The sequence below is a fragment of the Lactuca sativa genome, chromosome 8 (assembly GCF_002870075.4).
Source record: "Lactuca sativa cultivar Salinas chromosome 8, Lsat_Salinas_v11, whole genome shotgun sequence".
NCBI classification, from domain to species: Eukaryota; Viridiplantae; Streptophyta; class Magnoliopsida; order Asterales; family Asteraceae; genus Lactuca; species Lactuca sativa.
This window is the reverse complement of record NC_056630.2, coordinates 153,602,147-153,616,848: the sequence shown is the minus strand read 5'-3', so window position 1 is coordinate 153,616,848 and position 14,702 is coordinate 153,602,147. Positions and strand designations below refer to the sequence as shown.

Genomic DNA, 14,702 nt, shown 5'->3' with positions numbered 1-14,702 from the left:
GTAGCCGATGAAAATACATCGCTCACTACGAGGTTCGAGCTTGTCGTGAGTATCTCTTCTTACGAAAGCCTCGCAACCCCAAACCTTGATATGTGCCAACGAGTGATCTTTCCCTGTCCACATCTCGTGAGGTGTTTTGGCAACCTTTTTAGTAGGCACTCGATTAAGGATATGGGCGACAGTCTCTAAGGCATACCCCCAGAATGAGATAGGTAGTGAAGCACGACTCATCATAGAACGAACCATGTCTAATAAGGTTCGATTACACCTTTCTTCCACACTATTCAACTGTGGTGTCCTAGGTGGCGTCAATTGCGAAACTATTCTGCATTCTTTGAGATAGTCGTGGAATTCAAGACTTAGGTACTCTCCTCCTCGATCGGATCGAAACATCTTGATTTTCCTACCCAATTGATTCTCCACTTCATGTTTGAATTCTTTGAACTTTTCAAACGTTTCTGACTTGTGCTTGATCAAGTAAATATGCCCATATCTACTATAATCATCGATGAAAGTCACATAAAAGCGGTTCACATCCTTTGTGGTGGATCTAAAGGGTCCACATACATCGGTATTTATGAGATCCAATAAACCCTCACCCCTCTCACAAGTACCAATGAAGGGTGACTTGGTCATCTTTCCAAGCAAACAAGACTCACACGTGTCATCTTCCCTAAGGTCGAATGACTCCAACACTCCATCCTTTTGGAGTTGGGCTATGCGCTTCTTGTTGACATGTCCAAGACGACAATGCCACAAACATGATTTATCCATACCATTGGAAGAATCCATGCATAAAACATCATTTCCTAAGTTATCTACAATCATAACAGTCTCATAAATTCCATTACAAGGCATTGCTTCAAAATATAAAACACCATTTAGATAAGCATAAATCGAACCATTCTCATTATTAAACGAATATCTAAATCCTTGTCTAAACAAACCATGAAATGAAATGATGTTTCTTGCCATATCTGGCGAGTAGCAACAATTATTCAAATCTAAACTTAATCCATTACTAAGCACTAAAGAATACACTCCAATCTTGGTAACAGGCGACGATCTTCTATTTCCCATGATTAGATTTATTCTTCCATGCTCCACATCCCTATTTCTTCTTAGTCCCTGCAATTCAGAACAAATGTGGTAACCACACCCGGTATCAAGAACCCAAGAAATAGCATGAGATGTATCATTAGATTTAATTGTGTAAATACCTGCGAAAGACGGCTTGATCTTTCCATCCTTGATGGCTTGTAGATATTCTGGGCAGCTTCTTTTCCAATGCCCTATTTTGTGGCAATGGTGACACTCTGCCTCCTTCGGGTTAGGGTTGGGTTTAGCAGGATCAACCTTGGTCCCGCTAGAAGAGGAACCATTTCAGGACTTTCCCTTGCGGTGGCTCTTCGACGGAGCCTTCCTCTTTTTTCCCCTTCCCTGCCCTATAGCCAAAACTGGAGCAGCGGGTGGATTGGGAGTTTGTGCAACAGACTTGTCCTTAAGGTTGCTCTCAGCAACCCTTAAGAGCCCTTGGAGCTTGCTTAGGGTGACCTCTTCCTTGTTCATGTGGTAGGTCATCCTAAATTGGTTGTAACACGGAGGCAAGGAATGAAGTACCATGTCGATAGCCAAGTCTTCCCCAAAGTCGACATTCAACTTGCGAAGACGATCGACATACGTTTGCATCTTTTGCAAGTGTACGGTTAGAGATTCTCCATTTCCCATTTTAGTATTGATCAGGTTAGTGAAGATCTCGTAACGTTCCTGCCTCGCGTTTTGATGGTATCTCTCCAATAAGTCTTGATGCATCTCGTACGGATACATGTCCTCATAGGACTTTTGGAATTCGACATTCATTGTGACTATCATGATGCAATGAACTTTCGTTGCATCACGCTCATGAGTCTCAAAAGCAGTCATTTCAGTCAGAGTAGCGATTTCTAGATTGCTCTTTTCAAGCTTCTCGTCAAGGACATACTCCTTGTCCTCGTAGCGAGCAATCGTGCGAATGTATCTTATCCATTCGCTAAAGTTCGTTCCATCGAAAGTCACATTTTAGCAAAGGCTCATTAACGTGAACGAGCTAGCAGCAGCGTTGTTTGCGTTCGACATCTACAAGTAGAAAAGGAAAAAGTTTGATTAGAATTGAATCCCTAATTATCACCCAATATGAAAAATTAGGGCTAGAATCCAACAACATTATTTACACATTAGAAAAGGGATGCCGTAATCCAACGTGCAAACAATTTGAAGGTAAGTGAATGACGATTCACTAATTCTCCACCATGAAAACATAACCTTAAGTTTTAAGTGAATTTAGAATTCCTAGATTTCGATGAGATTCATTGAACTTTTCAATGGCATGTTTAAATCTCGATATGCCCCTCTCGTTTGTGACTGGGATGCTAAGGATCACAAAGTGGGTGTGAATAACCATGCAAATCCACACGGTGCCTTCAATGTTACAATCACCTATTCGATGTGTCGGTAAACCACACACACTCCATCGAACCATGATAAACAATGAATCACTCTTTGCCTCCTTTGCTTAGAACCAATTAGTGTGCCAGTAAACCACACACGCTCCACTAACTTCTTAGCAAGGGTACAAAGTGTAATTTCATGGGTTTGCATCAATTCACTTTTCCTAAAGTAACTAGGATTGGGAATTTGAAAAACATCTAGTTACTTTGTATTTTAATATTATACTTTTAATGAGGAGATAGGGTTTCCCGATCATACCCGTTCGGCTAACAACCCTCCACCGATCAAGCAAGCGGTGGGTGTGAGTGTACACCCATTAAGCGTAATTTTATAGGCAGCAACCTTATACCCACCTTATAGACCGGCTTCGTGAATGAGGCCTACTAACGGTAAGAATAGAATTTTAATTATATATATATATATATATATATATATATATATATATATATATATATATATATATATATTAGTCTTGTAATATTATATTAGTATAGGGTTGAATTTTAAACTTTGTAAAATTCTAGGGTTTGAAATTTAAATTGTCCAAATTAAACTTTTAATCACAAAACTAAATTTCAAAACTTGAGGATTAGTTTTAAACTTTTCAAAACATAAGGGATCAAATAACAAATAATTTAAATTAACCATTTAATCTCATAATTATCGATATTTGATTTATTTAAATGTATCTTGCAAAACAATTCACCAATTTAATTAAAATAATCAATTAATATCATATAAGGAAATTATTATTCAACTAATTGGTAAATATCTTTTGTTAGGTCAAGAATATACTCACATATATGTTAAAATTCGAATTTTATTGACCTATAAAGATTAAGGCAAGTTTCCATAAGAAAAACAGCAAGAAATCCCAAAACTAGCTCCATCTGACGCTCGAACTCGCCGAGTACCACAATGGACTCGCCGAGTTGAGGCCTACTCGCCGACTCCACTATGGAACTCGCCGAGTTCATTAGGCAGATGGACAAAATCGAGTTTTGCAATCAACAAGCAATCAACCAATGCATCAATTCAATAGAAATCAATCAAGTCTCTGATACCACTGATGGGTTTGAGCCATAAGAACTTTCCTATGTGCACATGCAAACCCTAATGCTTGGATCTAGGTTTCTCTAATTGAACATGCAATGTATCCAAGACTTATATTGATAGATCTAGTGTAAACATTCAAATTATAACATATGAAATCAGATCTAAAGGAATACCTTGAGTTGCTTGCTTGAATCTTCTTGTCTTTGGAGCTTAGAGTCACAATTGTCACTCCTCTAATGGCTTACAAACACCAACTAGCAAGAGGATGATAATAGAGAGAGATGAGGGTGAGAAAATCGGCTCTAGGGTTTCTTGCCTTGCATGAGTGTCGATTTCCTCCACCCAATGGGTCTATATATACTATGAGCTACTAGGGTTACACCTTAAACCCTATATGAATAACTTAGGCCCTAAGCAATCCAATAATCCCTATTGACTAGGCCTTGGACGATTTCTAGGTTTCTTCAAACCCTAAAATCGTCCACTCTCACATCCATAAAGATTCATAGCCCAAAATACAACTATCACACATTTGACAGTTTATGCCCCTTTATTCAATTAACCTCTTTAAGTCACCAAATTAATTCCTAATTAATTTATGACTTATATTAATCAAATAACAATATTATTATTCCTTATATTATTCTCATAATATATTAATAATATTTCTTCTCTCATTATAAATCATCATGTCAAGTTGCTATGGTGAAGGCAACCCAAAAGGACCATGCTCAACCGGGTCAAATACTTGCCAAATATAGTTACAGCCTTAGACATTATTCCAACATCAACTCACGGTAATAAATGCACATCCGGTGTGAACCTTCCTTCTTCTTGACGAACATTATTGGCGCTCCCCACGGAGAACTGCTCGTTTTGATGATCTATGTCCCTAGCAGCTCCTGCAACTGAGATGACAACTCCTGCATCTCAGGCAGTGCCAAGCGGTACAACGCCTTGGCAAACAGGGCCGCACTTGGCCCAAGGTCAATCCTGAACTCGACCTGCCTCTCGGGTGGCACACTGAGCAACTCCTCCATGAATACATCAGCAAACTCCCTAACCACTAGGACCTCTGAAATTGAAATTTGGTCTCCAACCCCAGTGTCAACCATATAAGCCAAATAACATGCACACTCATGCTGAATATATTGATGATACCCTCGCTGTCGAACAAAACCTTGAACCAAACCTGGTGCCCTCTCCATAAATAACCAGTTCTCCCCCACTTAGGTTCGAACTACCACCCGTTAGCCCTCATAGTCTATCATGGCACTAAGCCGACTCTGCCAGTCCATACCCACCATCACACAGACATCCCCCATAGGAATAGGGATCAGATCGATCGGATAAGGCACTCCGAAGATCTCCAAAACACAACCATGATACACAGATGACGTAGAAACCTCGTGTTCGTTGGCGATAGAAACCCGCAACGGACACTTTAACTACCAAATAGGCATCAAACTCTCTACTGAATGAACAAGATACAAAGGACTGAAATGCACCTGATTCAAACAACACAAGAGCATGCAAAGAGTTCACTAGGAACATACCTAATAGAGGTACATATATAAGCATAACACAAAACATAATCAACAGAATAATGGATAAAAACATATCAGTCACAACATCTGGAGCCGTTCTGGCCTCCTCGATAGTGACCTGAAAAACGCGACCTCGAGCCCTCGGGGGATCCACCCTCCCCTGGCGCCCATCGGTGATCCTCAAAACAGTTGGCGTCGAGGCCTGCGACGGCTTAACGGCGAGCAATGGACAGTTCACATTCGCATGGCCAACCTAATCACAATGATAGCAAATCATGAAACTCGGAGTTGGACCGGCTGACGACAATCCCTCGCATAATGCCCCTTGTTGCCACATTCATGGCACATATCTCCTGATCGACAGGCCCCATCATGAACCTTACTGCACTTCCCACAAGTGCGGTCTCTCTGAATCTCAGATCTAAAACCAACGGCCTTAAACCACTTTGGCGTTGGCTGCGACTGCGTCGGGGCCGATCTTTGCTGTCTTGTCTGAAGCTCTATCTCAATCTCACGCCGTCTGGCGGCCTCCTGCATCTCCAATAAAGAATCATATCGTTGGGTGGAAACATACTGCATAATATCCGTCTTGAGCATGCTCAAGTAACGGGTCATTTGAGCCTGCTCAGAAGCAAAGTCATGGCAAAACATGGCCCTTTCTGTGAACATCCTAGTGATCTCCATAACCAACTCAGTCCCTTGCCTCGGGTCCAAAAAGTCATGGGCCAACCTCTTACGCTCCACCTACTTATCTAGTACGGAATATCTCTGAGAACTGCTCCCAAGACACAGCAGCTCTCTGCTCAGCAGAATATGATCCTATAATACGTCTCCACCAATCCTTCGCTCTGGACCTCAAAAGGTTCAGAGCGCACTTGACCTTCTGGTCAGCTGGGCAAGAGCAGTTGAAAAAGCATCCCTCAACATTAGATAGCCACCTCATGGCTATGATCGGGTCCTGAACTCCATCAAAAGCCAGGGGCTTCATATTTTTAAAGTCCCGATACTTATAAACCCGCCTAACACCAATCCCTACAGCCGCGAAGGTTGTGGTGACTGTAACAACAACAGCCTTAGACAAAACAGCATATTTGTTGTCAAAAAACTCCATCATCGCGATCTTGATAGACCCAAAAAGCTCTGGTATCTGCCTCCGGACAATAGTCACAACCTCCTCATGGAGAATCTCCATAATCATGTCCTCAGACACAGCTGGCCCACCCTAATTGCTAGCTCCCGATCCAGTCTCGTCATCACCATACTGAAAATATACCAGGGAGATATCAGATAACATGCATATCATAACAGGGGAACCAACTCCCAACAAAGTCCTAGGGGTTGTGACTTCCTTGTTACATGTACGGGTCATGTGCTTTCAGTAGTACGGGCACATACTACCTTCCACACCTACCCGTATTTGTCTCAGAGAATCATCAAAAAAAACCTTAAGGATATGCACTAGCACGCTCATAAACTCATGTCAAACACTCGTCATACACATGCGCTCCATCCTCACTTCCTAGAGGAACACTAAACATAACGCAACTGGCCGGCTGACCCCACACAACTCACCCTATCACTAACTGTCACACGACACTCCATTGGTATCAGATAACTATCGCATGAATACAATAACATGCCGCACAGCTTAAACAATCTTAAAGTGAAAGATTCAATCCTACAACAGTTGGACTCAAACAAGAGTTGCACAGCATGACCAAATCTCTTATCCTAAGATCATTTAAACCATGTAGCATGTGACTTAGCGTATGCACTCAATAGTCAATTCACACGCGAAAGAGTCATACAACAATCAATCAAGTATTCTATAAGAGATAAGACATCATATATCAGGCAATTCTATCATATAGTTTTTGAAGATGCATATCTTATTACTAGTATGTTGTTCTAACATATCATAGCATAATCTCAATTAACTATGTGGTAATTTGGGGTTTACTTACTAGCTCCGGTTGATTGTACACATCACATCCTCCTTGATTATTTTGAAAATCATTTAAAAATTGCTTTAAAAATCATTTTCCTTAGTTTGAGACTGGACTCACACAAGTGTTCCTCCAATTCACCCAAACCAAGACTCTGATACCAACTTGTAACATCCACAAAATTCATGAAAAATTTAAACTTTTAAAAACAATCCACAAATTATCATTTTTTACAATATAGTTTTCAAAAATATGAGGAGGTGTACGATCACGCCTTCGCCTTCCCGCGGTCATCTGAGATACCTAAAATATAACCCAAAACTATAAACCTAAAGCTTAGTGAGTTACCCTAAAGTACGAACATAACACATAACTACAATAATAAAGGCAAATAGCATGCATACAGAGCCTTCCGTCTGACTGGAACGCCCTACCGGCCTACAGTCTATCTGAAACGCTCACAGAACCTTCAGCATGATTGTTCGTCTCACCGGACCTTCAACTTGACTGGTACGCCCCACAGGCCTACAGTCTATCTTGGACGCCCTGGGTCTCTTGGCCTTGAGCACATAGCAGGACCGCCTTAACCCAACATACCATCACATACCAACATATGCCATATCAAGCAATAGCTAGCATATATTGACAGTCATACAGATCTAACAAATCACTAAGCATAGCATCATCCTATATACCATGATACATATCTAACAGATCACTACAACATACAAACATGCGATAAACCAGGATAACAATCCAAAGGGGCCGGCCTTGGTGCCTTCGAACCAAAAATACAGTGAGGAAAACTCACCTCGCAAACTGAACAAAACTGATGAGGTCTGACTCTGAATCTCAGCTCTCTAACCGATACCTATTTCCACCAAGTGACCAATTCCATCAAAATCCCAAAAGACCCAAAATACCCTCAAGGTCAAACTTGGTTAAGGTCAAAGTCAAATTCAACTGGTCAAGGCCCGTGGGCGAGGCCCGAGCGAGAGTGGTTAGATAAGTGGGACTAGAAGGATAAAGGCGGGTGAGACCCGTGGGCGAGGCCCGTGAGTTTTAGCAGCACAGGTGGGACCTGGTAGGGACCTTAGTGTCAAGATAGGGGATCGGGGATCCCAGGATTGTAGTGCCTGAATGGCAGAATGGATTGAGCAGTTATAGGTGGTCGAAGTTTCTTCGGAAGTCGCTGCGAGCGACTAGGATTTGTGTTGGGACTAGCGACCGGTGGGAGCCGGTAATCCAGATATTGATAGATTGGTAGGGACCAGGGTGGTCTCAGTTCATCCGGAAGGCAGATAAAGAATAGCAGAAATTTTTAGTCAGTAGCAGTGCTGGTAAGCAGTCTATGGTGAAATTCAGTTAGTTGATCGTGGGGTGCTCGACACCAAATTATAGTAGAAAGAAATGCCCAGTGGATATTGGTGATAATGACCCGTATTGGAGGTAGCGGGAGTAATGGAATTGGTGAAGATAGGACCTTCACAGTGCCAGAGGAAATAGTTGGTTATGGAGCATCACCTTGAGAAGGCAAGGTAATCGCGCAAGGAAAGAGGGGGGTGAACCCCTATGGGTTCAGTGCAGTACTCGGAGAGTACCAGAAGGATTGTCAGTTGAGTAAGTTGTGTTTCCAGAATGTTCAGGGTCAGGGTTGAGCCGAGATTATTATCCGCAAGGATTAATGTTAGGCAGAGTGACCGGGCGAAAGACCAGCGGTGGTAGGCAGCTGGTGTTGGATCAATTAGTAAAGTATTGGAAGCATATCGCAGGCGGTTGGCCATAGCAAACTTCGAGGACGAAGTTTAGTTTAAGTGGGGGAGAGTTGTAACACCCAAAGTCAGGAAGGCCAAGAAAGGAAAGGAAACCCTAAGTTTAAGGGATGACTCGACAAGTCCAAGGAGGAACTCGGCGAGTCCGAGTGGGATCCGGGTCAAGGAGTAAGTGACCGACTTGGCAAGTCGGACAAGGAGACTCGGCGAGTCTGGTCTGAACGAGGAAAACCTAAATCCGGGACTTGGAGCCTATTTAAACGTCTCATTCTCTCCCCTAGGGTTCCTTTACTGCCTCTTTCACCCAGAACACCGAACCCTAAGCCCCATTGTTGCTCATTCAAGCTTCCAAGCCATTGTTGGGCGATTTGAAGGAAGAAGAAAGAGGGGAATCATTGAAGCTTCAAGGATTGGCCTTAGATCTGGAGTTTGTGGAACCTTTCTGAGTTATTGAAGGTACTAAGTCGTTTCCTTCATTTAGATCTATTCTAGTTGTGAGTTTTGGGGCTTTTTAGCCATGATTAGTTATCCATTTGAGTTAGAAGCCGTATCTGGAGTTGCTACTTCGGATCTAAGCACATTTTGGCCTTGTGAAGCATAAAGTAACTGCCCTTGAGCTGATTATGGAGCCTCCTTGCCTTAAACCCTAGTTTATGGTGTATTTAGCCTAGATCTCCTTCTCTACACATAAAGTTTGCAACTTTAAGTGAGGAATAGGCTTGGGAAGGGTAGATCTACAGTTTGGAGTCCATGCATGACTTAAAAGTCCTCTGCATGTATGAAGATCTGAGTGGACTCGGCAAGTCCTTTGAGTGGACTCGGCGAGTACCATGAAGATTAGGAGGAAGTCGACGAGTGGGATGAACAACTCGTCGAGTAGGATGAAGATTGCCTTGGACTCGACGAGTCTGTTCTTGGACTCGGCGAGTCAGGACGCGAAACCCCAAATCCCAAGATAGCGGGTGTGGCCCAGTATGTACAGTATGTGGTTATGCATGGTATATGGTAGGGTGGGGAACTCACTAAGCTTCGTGCTTACGGTTTTCAATTTTGGTTTCAGGTACTTCCGGTAGCGGAGGGAAGAGCTCGGGGTGATCGCATGACACACACCATAGATTAGACAGCCTGGGAATGTTTACTCTGATAACGAATATGTGTTTTGGAAATTAATACTCTTATTATGTTTTGGATTGATAACTTTGCTTTAAGTAATGTTTTATTAAAAGAAATTTTTAGTCTTGAATTTTGGGACGTTACAGATGTAGAGGCTGAAAAGGTGAGGAAAGATGAGACATAATTTTGCTTAAATACCACCCAAACCCTAAAAATTAGGGTTTTCCTCCTTAAGGTAGTTCGCCCCGCGTACATAAGTGTACACCCAGTGTACTAGGGCACGTGTGTGCCAGCATACACACATATACGCATGACATACTCCTCCTGTTATATTTACGAAATTGCCACTAGGACTTCAAAACATAACTTTTTGGACTTAGGGACCAAAATGACATGAAATAGAATTATATGGATGAACTTAGAAGTACCTGAGCACCGTGATGTTACATAATTAAAAATACTTCAAAATATTCTAGCAAACGATAAACCAAAAATGATAAACTTAAGACTTTAAACATGGAAAGCATCCTCAAATTTTTTAGTTTTTTATTTTTTTTAACTGGCAAATATAATATACTTCTAAACTAACACCTAATTTCACATATGTCAACAGCAGGACTTGAACCCTTGACCTCAAAGAGAAAGTACATCACCTGATACCGCACCGCTGGGCTAGAAACCCTTTGATGTATCCTCAAAACAACGAGTAATAAACCAGAGGACCAAGTTTGTAAACCAATCCACTAACACCGTATCAGAAAATACATGATTAAACCTCCTCAAAAGTCAACCATGTTTATTACTTTCTACCCAAATATGATTTTGTCCACTTTGAGAATTGAAGGATTACATCCCATACTTTTCCTAGAATTTATGACCTTATGGGTATGATCTAGACATATTTAATGATTGTTTTTTCTATTTAAATAGGTTGTGTTAGTAGCAGAAAATTATCAAAAAACAACGTTGCTACAATTAGGTAAATTTTCAAAGTACAATGTTGTAACAGAAAGAAGTGAAACTAGGATGCTATAATAAACAAAACAAACAAAATTACATTGCTATTTAATATTTATTGCATTTAACTCACACCCATTAACAAAATATCACCTGCTATCAAGAACAATGAGCATGTAATGCATAAGGTGCATTATCAACTTTGCTAGGATTACCCAAAACCATATCAGCAACCATTTCAGCAGTTCCAAGGGCCTGTAATTAACAACCAAAAACATAAGTTTCATTATTTCTAAATAACAGATCATAAAAAATAGTCTATTAAAATATAAAATGAATTAAATACCAGAGTCAATCCTTCTCCCTCATGTCCTGCAGCAAGGAATACATTTGACAATCCAGGAACAGGCCCAATCATAGGCTTGCCACCTGGCACTGAAACCAATAAAAAAATATATTTAAATCAATTTAAATCAAATTTAAGAATTTTAATACGTTAATTGCTATTATGCTTACTATAGGGTCTTAACCCAACTCTGACTTCTCTGTTTTTCTCCAAATCTTTTAGTAATAATTCTCTTAAAGAAGGAAAGAACTCTTTGGCACGTTCCCATATTTTATTAATAATTTCTTCATTTATTTCCGTATTAAATCCAACAAATTGTCGGCTGCTTCCTGCAAACAACAAACTTATAATCAAAACGTGATTTGTTTATTATAGCATCTTACTTTCATTACTTTATATCACAGCATATTATACTTTGAAAAATCTACTCAAGTATGATGTTATATTGGGTAGAATTTTTAAAGTAAAATGCCTTGATATGAAAAAAATAAATAATAAAGTATGTTGCTATTTCTTGCATTTACAATGTCCTTACCAAGAACAAGATTTCCAAGTGTATCCATTGTTGCAGTCATTGAAATGGATGAAGTTTCAGCTCCAGAATCAAGATTATTAGGTTGCAAAATTGCATCTTGATGACCAATGTAGCCTACCTCCATTAAACCATGGTTTAATTTAAAGGAATTAAAATTCTCTATCACCAGTAGATGACCCTGTTAACCCAAAAAAATAAATAAATAAATCTTTCAATTTGAATGTTATTTACTTTTCCAAGATTTTGGAAACCTTGATATGGACACAAATAACTTGTTATAAAGATCAAAAGTTTATAAAAAAAAAAAAAAAAAAAAAAAAAGTGGACCTTTCGAGGCTTTACAGGGATATTTAATTTAATATCTGAATCCCTTATGAGGTCTTGCATCAAAGACCCTGTCCAGCATCCAGTGGAAATTACTATGGCTTTCTTGCTATACAATGAATATTTTGGTGTCTGAACAGCTTCAACCTCCCCATTGCCAGACCTAAAAAGATGAATCATCTATAAAAAAAATGACATCTTTACCCCTTCAAAAAATGAGCTTTGTAAGTTGTCTTCAGCAAAAATATTTAGTGTGTTACCTTAATAAACCAGTTACTGGCTGATTGTAATACTCCCCATATCTTCCTTCACTTGCATACTTTCTGTTCTCCTGTGTGATATTTTCAGTGATTCTTTTAGTAATTGAATTGTATTACACATTTGTTGAGGAACAGTTGACTTAAAATGTTTTGTTTCTTTTTTGGACTGAATGAATTGCTTGAATAAAAGAAATGACCAATTTACCCTCTGTCAAGAAGTGATGCTTACCTTTTCTATATATGCAACTGAACGCCGAGCATCAAGTTGGTAATCATTGGGTAGAAAGGCGGCCCCACCTTCTTCTCCGACTACAAGAACAGGTTCTATTTCCTTTAAATCAATGATAGACAAGAGCTCTGCCTTGAGTCCAGCTTTAGATAGCTTATCTACCTTCTCTTTCAATACAGCCATTTCATCTGAGGTTTTACCAACCAACAAGCTTCCTGTTTGTGTGTATACCAATCTATTAATATTGTGTTAATATACAGGGGATGTGTTGGGGTTTGACAGTTTGTCAAATGTCTTATATACCCTTCGAAAATGAGAAGATAGGGGAGTGTTTAGGAGAGATATGTGTAGTGTACCTGTCTTCTTCCAGCCAAGAACTTCTTGAGGATCCATTCCTTGATACTTTATATCCTCTGCAAATTTCTCCCATAGTTCACGGCTTCTCATTGCTAGCTCCCATTTCTCACTTCCTGGAACCTTATGCACCATCCATATATAGCCCTGTCCTAAAACAAATTCAAATGTCAATTAGAATGGTGATGAGATCATAATATGAATCATGCTTTAGGAAGAATGTTGTTATTTCCACAAGCACATAAATTCAAAGTCTTCTTTCTTCTTATAAGTTCCCTAACCAAAGTATTGTAAATGCTTTAGCAAATAACAACCCAAGTTCATCACCATCATTACTGGTTATTTAAATCCAACATGAAACAACAGTGGGATTGGAATTCAAGAAAGTGGCATCAAATTTGCATAGAAGCTTTTGGAAGCAATTAGCTAGCTCTTTGATGCTGTGATGTTAGTATAAGCTATGATCGAGGTAATTAAACTCTGGTTCGTTTCTTCATAATCTGTTAACGTTTAGGATTGGTATGTTCATATAACGATGAATTTCAGACTGCAATCAGATCTCATACAGAAGAAAATTCTTTATTTCATTAAAATCTAACTCATTCCAAGCTCAATAAGTTGGCTGTAATAAGTGAACCAAGTTCCAGTGATCAATTGGTATTTACTGAACAGTGACACTAGCCATAACAGTAACAGAAATCAGCAAACGGATGTATATAATCAACAGTGCTTAAAACGATATAAACTAGACTAACAGATCACGGAGGAGGTAATCAGTTAATGCACCTGCACCAGTGGCGCCGGAACAAGGGACGGCGGCGTCAACCACGGCGACAGACAAATGCGAACCAATGAGAAGCTGCCGGGCGATACTCAATCCAATTATTCCAGCGCCAACTACGACGACGTCATACGAGTGCGAAGCAGGAGATATTGACGACATTCGGACGGCAGCTACTTTGTTTCTCCTGTGTTTCTCAGCTGACGTTAATTTCGTAAGAAAATTGAAGCCGGAGGGGCTTGAATTGATAGCAACACGACGGAGCAACTGCCTCCGAGGGGAGACGAAGATACCGTCGATTAAGCGGTCAGGGTTTGGTGAAATCGAAAGTGAAAGAGACGCCATTCTTTAAGCTTTTTGTTTGCTACTTGCTAATTGTTTATTCCGGTAGGATTGACTATATGCTGATTGGGAAGATGCTTCCTCCGGTTTCACGTCCGGTAGTGCAACAACGATCTATTTTTCAATAGGGATTGACAGTGACGAAACTTAAGGGTTGTAGATGATGTCAGCTTATATTCTTTGTACACTACAACCGTTAAATGGATGTCTAGTCGGACATTTTATTAGTTTTAAATTTAATTTAACCATTATATTTGTATACATGTCATTTCTTAGTCTTCGGATCAAATTAAAACTAAATTCTAGCCTTAAAATTCATTATTTTATGGTTATCTAACCTCAAATTTTGACCTTTATAATTCACTATTTTCTACGTGCTAACCTATGTGTAATCGATGGGGGCATTCGATAAGGTACTCGTCGGGGTATCGGGTATGACGGTATGAGTACATTTTTTAGTTTCGGATTTGAGTATGGTATATCATGTCTTGCTATTGTCACTCCTAATAATGATTGTCATAATTATTTACTCTAAATGAGTTAACATTCGGTATTTTCACTATGTTTAGATTGAAGACCTAAGGATGATGCATACCGGATAGCGATGATATTTTGAAGGTCACGGTTTATATGTTAACATTTGAAGTATGTTA

General features: G+C 39.9%; 1 protein-coding gene and 1 pseudogene across 1 annotated transcript; both read right to left on the bottom strand.

Moving 5' to 3' along the window:
- Positions 1-6,282, bottom strand: part of LOC122195424 (glutamate receptor 1.4-like) — a 35,210-nt pseudogene extending 28,928 nt beyond the window's left edge.
- A 4,589-nt stretch (positions 6,283-10,871) lies between these two features.
- On the bottom strand, positions 10,872-14,209 carry LOC111900122 (uncharacterized). Its single transcript, XM_023895995.3, has 9 exons — positions 13,713-14,209; positions 12,929-13,078; positions 12,573-12,787; positions 12,344-12,414; positions 12,087-12,246; positions 11,760-11,937; positions 11,395-11,553; positions 11,225-11,313; positions 10,872-11,133 (listed from the first exon to the last, which is right to left on the bottom strand). The coding sequence occupies exons 1-9, from the start codon at positions 14,050-14,052 to the stop codon at positions 11,038-11,040; spliced, it is 1,458 nt and encodes a 485-aa protein (XP_023751763.1). The 5' UTR covers positions 14,053-14,209; the 3' UTR covers positions 10,872-11,037.
- Positions 14,210-14,702: the final 493 nt, after the last annotated feature.